Source organism: Seriola lalandi, unplaced genomic scaffold (assembly GCF_002814215.2).
Source record: "Seriola lalandi dorsalis isolate HSWRI2012SDOR001 ecotype SW California unplaced genomic scaffold, Sedor1 jcf7180002054969, whole genome shotgun sequence".
Taxonomy (NCBI): Eukaryota; Metazoa; Chordata; class Actinopteri; order Carangiformes; family Carangidae; genus Seriola; species Seriola lalandi.
The window spans coordinates 94578-105307 of NW_019525520.1; the positions used below are offsets into that span (position 1 = coordinate 94578).

The 10730-nt window shown below is 42.7% G+C and overlaps 2 protein-coding genes and 1 long non-coding RNA gene across 6 annotated transcripts in view; 1 reads left to right on the top strand and 2 right to left on the bottom strand.

Moving 5' to 3' along the window:
• Window positions 1–359: 359 nt before the first annotated feature.
• On the bottom strand, window positions 360–5765 carry wipi2 (WD repeat domain, phosphoinositide interacting 2). Of its 2 annotated transcripts, none has more exons than XM_023395806.2 (12): window positions 5544–5765; window positions 4652–4734; window positions 3991–4160; window positions 3741–3837; window positions 3157–3254; window positions 2790–2882; window positions 2550–2620; window positions 2046–2153; window positions 1720–1884; window positions 1353–1460; window positions 1168–1265; window positions 360–1081 (listed from the first exon to the last, which is right to left on the bottom strand). In XM_023395806.2, exons 1-12 carry the CDS (start codon window positions 5615–5617, stop codon window positions 969–971), a joined length of 1278 nt encoding a protein of 425 aa, XP_023251574.1. In that variant the 5' UTR covers window positions 5618–5765; the 3' UTR covers window positions 360–968. The 2 variants fall into 2 exon arrangements, with proteins under 2 accessions (XP_023251574.1, XP_023251573.1); XM_023395805.2 differs by having other exon boundaries at window positions 2040–2153; window positions 5544–5764.
• Window positions 5766–7183: 1418 nt separating this feature from the next.
• LOC147817370 (uncharacterized) lies at window positions 7184–9969 on the bottom strand. Its single transcript, XR_015436446.1, has 2 exons — window positions 8017–9969; window positions 7184–7691 (listed from the first exon to the last, which is right to left on the bottom strand). It is a non-coding gene; the product is annotated as an uncharacterized LOC147817370 (long non-coding RNA).
• Window positions 9970–10106: 137 nt separating this feature from the next.
• mmd2a (monocyte to macrophage differentiation-associated 2a) overlaps window positions 10107–10730 on the top strand; it is an 11554-nt gene continuing 10930 nt past the window's right edge. Inside the window, exon 1 of one of the 3 annotated variants that reach the window (XM_087170948.1) lies at window positions 10107–10493. In XM_087170948.1, coding sequence (XP_087027074.1) covers window positions 10465–10493 — 29 coding nt within the window. In that variant the 5' untranslated portion in view covers window positions 10107–10464. The remainder of the gene's footprint in view (window positions 10494–10730) is intronic. The other 2 variants (XM_087170949.1, XM_023395810.1) reach the window with 2 other exon arrangements.

Consider the following 10730-nt stretch of genomic DNA (forward strand, 5'->3'; position numbering starts at 1 on the left):
GGGGGGGGGGGGGGGGGGGGGGGGGGGGAGCGCGGCGAGGTTCCACCGAGCCTCTGTGTGGATGAGGTAAACGTGAGCGCGGACGAGTGGAGGCTAATTACTCACTGTTTAGCTAATGTACATGCCCAGCGAACACACACAAATGAGGTCTCAGCCATGAGCGTGCACGCACACACACGCACACACACACGCACACTCACACTCTCTCGTACTCACACACACCTCTGCCTTAAGCCAGAAGCTTCTTCCACATCACTATTTTCAAGCTGAAACGCGACCGACGCCAAACTTCTCGCGGGACAGTGAGAGAGGAAGAGGTTAGAAAAGATGGTACACACCCTCCATTAAGATCCAACAACTGAAAATAAGATTTTTATTTAAGCCAATGCAAAGAGATCCCTCTCTCTCTCTCTCTCTCTCTCTCTCTCTCTCTCTCTCTCTCTCAGACAGGAGACACCACGACTCTGGGGCAGAGAGGCACTTACACAATCACTTTCATTTTACACAGTGCTTGCGTCTGTGTGTGTGTGTGTATGTGTGCGTGTGTGTATGTGTGCGTGTGTGTGTCTTAATTGGAGACACAGCTACATTTCTTTTTTTTTTTCTTTTCTTTTTTTTTTTTTTGTTGTTGATCAAATGATCAATACACACACACAGATGCTCATTTTCACATTGGAGCATGTTTGTAGCGGTTGGCACGTGTACATGCAAAGCTTCAGTCCGGCCTGCGCAGGCACGACTGAGGGGGGAGGAAGCGGGGGAGGGAAGGAGGGGAGAAAAAAGACGGACATGGATGTGAACAGACGAACGCACAGACTGACTGACAGACAGGCTCTTGAACGCTTTGAGCGTTTTAAAAACACCCCCCCCCCCGGTCTTTGATCCTGCCCCTGCCCCCCCATGTGTCACATGTTCATAGCAGCACCAGAGGAGCCCTCTGATTGGTGGGTACGGCCGTTCGCAGTTCGTCAGTCAGTTTCAAGGATGAGCGGCGGTTGCTCGTTCTCTTCCTCCAAGCGCAAGTCATTGAGGTCATCTTCGAGGCCCGCCCCCCCCACAGCGCCCTGCTCTTCGCAGTAACCTAGGCAACGAGAAGTGAAAGGTCAAATATTGAATGTAAAATCTTTGTTTACATTCTACTTTTAAAGCTGCATCTGTCTGACTCACCTTTAGTGACTGCAGCACTATAGGTTTGGGCCACAAGTGGGCGGTCATGTGACCCCTGCTCGAGGATCTCATTGGGTGCTTCAGCGCTGCCGTCTAACCTGGGGTCAATCACAAGCACAGATTCAGTAAAAGAAACTATTAACTGTGTGTGTGTGTGTGTGTGTGTGTGTGTGTGTGTGTATTACCTGTGCTGCTTCATAAGTGTGCATTCCCCTCCCTCCTGTGGATCCAGGTTGTAGAGATACAGGTAACCATCAGCTGCTGCAACCAACAACCTGGGAATCTTCTGAATCCTGATTCAAAACAATGTAAAACAAAAGTTCACAAACATCTGACGTCAGGAAAAAAAAAAAAAAAGACTTGATCAACAACCAGAACCAAAATAAAAGATAATTTAGTTTTTCATCTTAATAAATGAATCAAAACCAAATCAACTTTATACATCAGGTGCTAATTAGCAGCAAAATGCGAAACTGAATAAGAGGCGCAACACAAATTTCCATGACTTGTCTGTGTATGTGAACGCAGCGCAGACAGCAGACGGGCACTCACACAGCTAAGGCGCAGATGTTCTTGTGTCCGCAGAAGGGCAGGCGAACGGTGGCGAAGGCTCGGCCCTGGGTGAACATCTCCGTGACCTGGGAAGGCAGGTAGGTGGTGGACGCCATCAGGACCTTGCCCAGATACCCTCCCCATGTGGTGGGCTCCTCCGCAGGCCTGCACACACACACACACACACACACACACACACACACACACACAATTTGAGAAGACTGTGTTTCTCTGTTTAACACGATAATAATCATGTAGGAAAACCCAGCCGAGCTGCCTCAGGAGCATCTTTAAGATCTGGCAGACAGAATGATACATACACATACTTCTCCTTCTGCGTTTCTAACTTGAAGATGTGGACCGTCTCCGTGTTGCTGGAGGCCGACAGGTACAGGCCCTCCATACTGAACGCCAACGAACAAATGCTCACACACCTAAGAGATGAAGCACAGAAACATGTACAACAGTCGCACAGGGCAGCAGGTGAACCTACAGAGTCCCGCCAGTCCATCACTTATCTACTCATGTTTTAAACCTATGATTATATTAAGTCATCATCCTGTTTTTATCAATTAATATAAATATTTTAGACAGCTTTTTCTAATTTTTACTGAACTTCATCATCACTGTTCTCTCCCTCCTAATGTTGTAACACTTGTCCTCAGTTTTTATCTTGTCTTGTAAAGCACTTTGCACCTGTGTTTTGAAAGGTGCTGTATAGATAAAGCTTATTATTATATTTATTATTATGATCATCATCATCACAGTAAAACCACTTTCATTTCTGAAAACCCAGAACCGTAGCGAGTCAATCATCAAATCCGCTCTACCTCTTGACTCCTCGCCGAAACTCAAAGAGCTTCTGTCCCTCTGGGATTGAGAAGACACGAATGACTGTGCCCTGGGAGGAAGTGAAAGAAAACAGATGTACAGAAGATCATAGCACTTGAAAAGGAACCAAACAACGAGGATCAGCATTTACTGAGGCGGAAAACAAAACAAAACAAAACAAAAAAAATCACACACAAATCAGCCACATAGATAACAGCAGTGCTAACACCTGTCCTCACCTTCTCTGAGGCCGTGGCCAGTTTCGTTCCACTGGCATCGAAAGCCAGCGCCGCTAACGGGCTGTCGTGGGCTGGAATCATATTAGCCGCTCGCTGGAAAAAACCCCAAAACACACCCTCGTTAGAGATGTGCTTCTTTAGAAACAGAGTCTTAATGAACAAGATTTAGCTTTGGCTCTTTTCCAACAGGAAACTCAATAGTCATTATCCAACACAATAAGCAGCGGAAACAATGCCTCGGCTACAACATGCAGGTGTTTGTGAACCATTACAAACATAATGAGATAAGAGCTGAGAGGAGAGAACATATTAAACCTCAGGACTTTATTACAGGCAGAGGGCTTTGCTGTGCTTTGTGTTCACCTACCAGGTTGACTGTGTCAAACACCTGAACTTCTCCTATTGTAGCGCTGCCTGGATACGCCAGGTAGCAGTTATCATTACTGATGGAAAGGGCGCACAGTCCTGGAGAAAACGTGTACACAAATGGAGATTAATTAACAAGAGACTGATAAAACAGATCGCAGCAGAACCACATTTATCTGAACTTGAAAATCTGTGAAACCGAAACTGATAAAAAAATAATAATAAATCGCATACACTGAGAGACTGCAATAACCACAAGATCTGTAATAGTTCTGGCAGCATCGGCTTTCTTGCTTTTGTTCTGCAGTTAGCAGTGGGAGATTAGAGCAGCTGCCAGCTCAGAGATAATGATGAACAGGCTGGAAAACAACACGGCTAACTGTAAATAAACTAAGAAAAATAAAAGAGAAACCAAAAACCTGAAAAACCTGAAGAAAGCACCATCCCCGTTTTCACTGTGTGTGCATATACTGTAGAAGGAAAAACCTCCTTCCTCGTATTTCCTTTTCCCCCTATGAGCATTGTACTACTGTATACCACATACCATACTCTGTTGAGATGATACTCGTCATTGTGCAGACTCACCTGAAGGGTTGGGTGGAGTCTCTCTGATGGTGTGAAGCACTTTCATGTCTCGGATGTTGTGAATGTACAGCGACTCCTCCAGACACACGATCAGCCTCTGCAGAGGATCCACAACAACAACAACAACGCGGACGACATCACGGTCAAAGACAGAACACCACAGAGACGTTTCGCTGCACTGATTCATTAGCCAACCGGGACACGAGACGGGGCGAGACAGACAGGTATGTCTGTGCCCTGGTCTTCCTACCTGTCTGTTGAGTTTGACGGCCAGTATGGTGTTGGAATAGGAGTAGTTGCAGATCTCGGTTCCCTTCTTGAAGTGACAGACTTTGAGTTTCCTGGGGGCCTTCAGGCTGACGATGGCCACCAGGCTGCTGGAGAACAGACGCTCCACGATACACACATCCTCCGTGTCCGCTGCAGACAGACAGACACACACACACACACACACAAAAATAATCACTTCGCACCTCTCATCTTTTTTTAGCTGCCTTACTGTGATTCGTGTGGTAGTCATTTTTAACTGTTAAGGGAATGACACAGTGCAAATGAAAGCATCACATGATCCCATCTAACAGCACATTTAGGGAAGTAAGCTGATTCCTTGACAAAAGTACATGCATGGGTGCATATCGAGGATGTAGCAGAGAACATACTATAATGTATATAAATCCAATAATGAGGAGGAAGCTTGATGTTAAAGAATAGAGGAAAAGTGCTGATAAACTTTATTAATATTTAAAGTAATAGCAATCATCTAATGGTGCTGTGATTGTGTTCTGTCTAGACAGCAGGCTTTAAACACAATAACTCATTCGAACATGACTAAGCAATAATATTACAGAGCAGTAACACAGTTATTGAAGAACAATTTACGGTTTACTAACAAGTGGGTAGAAAATACTTACTACATTCATATATCTGCTCCAATTTGTCCACAGAGGACAGGGAGAAAAACTTGTATCCTGATTTGGTGCCAACAGCTAAGGACCTATTTACATAAAAGAAAACACGACAACTGCAGCATTGGTCAAGCATTGCATCAGCGAAATATCACACCCGTAAACACTGAATACTGATGGCCTCAAGTGTCATTATTACACAGGCCTTTCAGACGAGACCCTGGAGGGATCCGCCTGGTTAATATCAGTGATCTCGGTCTCGTCGCAGGACTGGAGATGTTTTGCAATAGCACCAGGCCTCTGTGGTGTACAGCTGGCCACCAGTAAATCTAACGGAATAACCCGTGCGTTACAAAAAAGGTTATTATTATAAGGTTATTAAGTCTGTAGAAAAATAAAGGCAGTGCCCCGGTTTGAGACCGTTACAGCTTTGTCAAACTGTCCTCCTCCTGTAGCGCCAGTCCTGAAAAATGTCAGCCGGACAACATTAGCGTTCAAACCAACCAGAATCACTTTGACTTCGGGCTAAATCCATCTGTAATCAATATACTGATCATAACAAATTTCACCTCTGACACCCGAGAAGTTACATGACACCTAACCTACATGTGTATTGTGGCTAAAGTTAGCCTCGGACCACACAACATCACGTTAGCTAGAAAGCTATGCTCGTGACGGCTGAACTAAAACATATCCGCACATTTCCATTAGCTAGCTAACATCTGCGTGTGTCGTTAGCCATTTCTAACGTGAGAAACCACATCCAGGCTTTTTCCACATCGAGCCCTGTCATCCCGTTAGACGCCCAAACAAGTCCACACTGAGCTAGCTACCGACAGCTAGCTTGACAGCAAAGGCCATCGGATCCCCCAGACACTCTCCCCCGGCCCTGCCTTACGTGTTGTCCTGGTTAAAGTTGGCGAAGAGGAGCTGGCTGCCGCCAGCGTCCCCGCTCTGACTAGCCAAGTTCATGAGCTCGGCAACATCGACATATAAAAGCTCCGGTAGAAATAGCAGCAGTCGGGCTGGGATTACAACTGTGGTGAGGACCAGAAGTGTGGAGCTTCACGGAGCCATCTCTCTTCCCTGGCCCCTGCTGTAGTGATTGTTGTTGTTTTTCATAGAGGCTGTTGCTCCGCCTTACTGCGCATGCTCCGAGCACGCAGCGTGAGGCAGCTTTAAAGAGACAGGACCGTTTTTTTCTACACGCGCGCGCGCTGTCCAGGTGATGATGGTGAACACATAACATGTTATTCCATATAAGTGGGAGAAGTATTTCTGTTTCAGATGTCTCGGTTCTACGGAGGAGAGGAAGCACGAGCTCACACGGCTCTCCTGGAAACACTCCGCTGTACAGTTACTACTCATGACTTGATCTAACAGCGCCCCCCACCGTCAATATGAGCAAACATCATCTAAAATGAATGGTGTTAAAGATATTATAGTTACTGAACATATGCAGGATAAGATATTACAGACCAGCTGTGGTGGATGAATTATTCAAATCCTTTATGTTAATAAAAGTACTAATCACAATGTGCAAAAGGTGCATTACAAGTAAACGTCCTGTAATGAAAGTGTAAAGTACAGTGAGAAAAATGTAGTATTAAGTATTAAAAATTGAAGTATTCAATGCAGAAAATTTGTGAAATTTTCCCTGCTGGGTGTGATGGTGCTCATTCTTAGCTAGTTCTAATAAGGTTGCAATTAATGGTTGTTTACATTATGGATTAATCTGCTGATTATTTTCTCAATTAATCAAATGTGTGGTTTATAAAAATTTATAGTGATCCTATAGCTTTATAGTTCATAATACGTGTCTTGTCCAACCAAGAGTCCAAACCTCAATTTTTAAAAAAAAATAAATTGAAATGACTGTTTAGCAGATAATTCTCACATTTAAAAAATCTCAACTTTGGACCAAAATTTACTTAAACAGCTATCAAAATGGTTTCCAATTAATATTCTGACTATCAGTTGATTGATTAATTGACTACTTGTTTATGCATTGTATATGTATATCCTGTTGGGTAGTTGGATTTATAACAAAGCATCATATTTTAGAAGCTCTTCATATATTTTGTATGTAAAAATCATAATCGACAAAGTACCTGCTGACTAAAGGTGTCACATACTGTGTACATCGTGCTGTAGAAAGAACAATATTTCCCTCTGAAATGTAATGAAGTAGAAGTATAAAGTAACATTAAAGGAAAAATACTGTACAAGTTCAAAGGCTACAAATTAAAAAACATATATTTTATAGAGTAGTAAAACTCTCAAAAAACCTGTTAAACAACATATAACCTATATATAAATATATACCCTATATATACAGGTATATCTTATATATATATATAGTTTTATATGTATTATAAATTTATAGATATAGTACTTTAATCTACTACAACAAATATTCACAACAAACTGAAACTATATTGTGTGCTTTATTATCCCTGTGTACTGTTATGACTCTTGACAAACCTGCTGTATGTAAAGCAAAAAGCACCTGTAAGACCTGCACATGGTAAAATCACATTGGTCAAAAACATATTTATTCATGTTGAGTATAGGTGTGTATATTACACTCTATATTAAACGACATATGATAGATAGGCCTACAGGTACAGTATGTCACATAAATAGTGTAATATTTGAACAAAACAAATATTTCTCCCACATATTAGCACACATTGTTTTTTAATACATGTGAAAAACATATTAAATCAAAATCTATGTCCCAATATATCAAAGTTCATATGCAGTATGTCGATGTACAGTGTTGAATGTGTAACATTTTTATCTGTCAGTTGCATATAATTGGTATGGTGTTAAAATTAATACCAAAAATTACCAAAAATTAAGATATTAGGGTAAATAATTCTATTAAATTGCATTTATTTCATAATTTCTGTGATGTCATCTATTCATTTCAACATCACTGTTGTTCACGGGGCCCATGTCGACGATCCTCTGACTGGCCTGTCTCTGAGCACGAGCTCGCCAACTTATTCAATAACAACTCTGGCGGCTGGAGCAACAGGATCTGAGGCGTGGGATGAGAGGGAAACAGTGAGTGTAATTTGGGATGTGAGTCACAGGTCTCATCTGCATGCGTTAGTTTCAGGGCAGTTTCAGGTGTAAGTCTGAGCATGTCGCACCGCATTCGTGACTGATACAAATTCTTGACGTGGATATAGAAACTTGAAGCTGGGCAGTTAAGACGAGGCTGCCCTGAGACAGGCTGTGCAGACAGCTGCGGATCGTCCTGTGTGTGGATCTCACAGAACAAAAGAAGGATGTGGAGCAGAAACGCTGTCAGCTACTTGGCACAAGCATAAAAAGGCAAGAAAAAGAAAAAAGCAACAAACCTGAGATAAACCAATCGACACTGAGAAGAAATCAGTCCACCATGATGAACCTTCACCCTAATGAACGCTCCTGTTGTCCTCACAAACAATGATGTTAAGCTGTATGTGACATTAATATACATTTCTCTTTCAGAAGACATGGCTCCACTTCATGCCTCCATTTATCTCTCTCTGTGTCGCTGAACTTCATTTTGCAGATCCACTCATGCTTCTCTTCAAACAACACACGCACACACACACACACACACACACACACGCACTGAATGGAAAATTAAATATTGTCAAACAATAACAGTGTCCACCAGAAGCCCTTTGTGGCAACGTGCAGCAGCTGCATGAAACAGAACAGACACATTATGCAAACACACAGACGTCCAACGATTTCCCTCTCTTTCAACAAAACATGTTACACATTTACCACTGTGGCCGAGTTCAGAGATAACATTCAAAATATCAATGACAGTGGCCAGACGAGCACATGTGTACAGGTAAATAATATGCACCTGACAGTGTGTGTGTGTGTGTTTGTGTGTGTTTCAAACATTTATATTGACTACATATTAAATCTTTTTTAAGTGACCAATAGAGGCTATAAGAAAAATTGGACATGCTATCTTATATATATATATTATATTATATTTTTTTTTCATGTTGTCATTGGATAAAAAATCCTTAAAATAATATAAAACATATTTCTCAGCACATTTGCTGTCTCTTATCATCACAGCATCTTATCATCAACATCAACATTTGTCTCTTAAGTGATTCTAAAGCCGAGTAATTGGCTTTACTATCTGTTTCCCACACCTCACCTCTGTCCGTCTGTCTGTCGTCTGTCATGTTTGTGTGGAAGCTTCGGCTTGTGTAAACCAAAGGCCAGTACACGGTGCGTTGGCCCTCTGCCTGTGCTGACAGACCTCTGGAGGAGAGGCGGCCGCTCAGACCCTGACAACAGTGCACCGATCCAGAGGACACAGCTGACACAGAATCACAGAGACATGGGGGCAAACACAGATCTTAAACGCTCTGATTAGCAAAATCATTCCAAAGCGGACGCATGGATGGAGTCACTGTGGTGATTTTACAGATGACATTTAAACAGAAATGTGTTGTGCATCTTGAGCAACAACTTATATGTAAATAATGTTTGTTGTTTTTATCTGCACAGTAGCAAGGTCATTGTCATTGCTAATACCTGCTTCTTTACGAATTCATTTCTGTCACACACATTTTAAACCGTCCCGAGCCCACATGCATTGTTTCACTAACTTCACTGTAAGTCTGACAAATTATAAACTGCTAGGACTCCAAGATATAAGAAATATAATAGTGAAAGTGCAAAAAAAAGTGAAAATGATCATATCTTTAGTTGTAATCAATCAAAATTTTATTATAGAGAAGCTGAAAGTTGTAAAAAGTATTGTTTTACTATTTGTACACACCAATCTAAGAAACGAAACTATAATACTGTCTATTTCCATGGAAAGGGATTTAATTTGTGCCTTTTCCACTAAAATGATAAATCACGTGGAAAATATGAGCAATTCAGACTCTGTGCAGTTGTTTATGAAAGTCCCACATCAGCACTTTCCTCTGATTTCCTCAGCGTGTCTCTACATGATATATAAAGTTGTGTAGCTGTAAATAAAACAGTGGCCAAAAAAAAAAAAATCCAAATAAAAAAAATATATATTTCTATTGTGGAGTCAAATAAATATCTGTGGGAGTAATGTGGTGACCTTGGACTTCTAGAGTCATGTCAGACTGAAACTCATTTCTCACCTTTCACACATGCATTCCTTTCCATTATGTTGTTTTTCTCTCTCCTCTGTTTATAAAAGTTACAACTTTCACTTTTTCTTTCCTTCACGTTCACATTTCACACGCCAGTTGAAAATAAAAAAGACTGAGAATAAACTGTGTGAGAGTGTGTGTGTTGTTGTGTGTGTGTTGTTGTGTGTGTTGTTGTGTTGTGTGTGTGTGTGTGTGTGTGTGTTGTGTTGTGGGGAGGGGTTGCTGTTTGCTGCTGTGTTATCATCAGACAGGAGAGGGGGAAAGGGGAGGGGAGGCGAGAGGAGGGGTTACAAGCTCAGTCCCGCGGAACATCCTGCAAACACATCTGAGACTCGGAACAAAACTCTACATAGTTCCCCGCGAGCCGCCGCGCACATCGCCTCCTCTCCGCCGGATGGCTCGCTGTTTGATCCCCGGACCGAAGCTCCGACACCGCGGTCAAAAGTCGTTGAGTCGCTGTTGGTGAATAGTTGACCGACTCCGCAGGTCGTTGCCCCCGCTGGACTTATGTGTTTATGTTTGGACGCGCGGCGGTGGGACATCCGGAATGGGGGATCCGTAGGAGGGGACGACGCTCGCTGGTGTGCCGCTATCTGTAGATAGAGCGCGAGCGCACCAACGCGTTAGCGCGCACGCGACCTATACGCACGAGAGATGGACTTGAAGAGGACGAAGTTTGGAAGGTAATTAAAAAAAAAAAAGAAAAAGAAAAAGAAAAATCTTGTCAGGAGAGTTTGACCGCGAATATCTGGCACCATATTTTTTTTTCATGAGTGTGTGTGACAGACCCCGGGCATCCATGCGCAGTGACGGGCTGGCACAGGGACAACCAGAAGGATGTTATAGATTAGTTTGTGTGTGCGCGCGCGCGTGTGTGTGTGTGTGTGTGTGTGTGTGTGTGTGTGTGTGTGTGAGAGAGA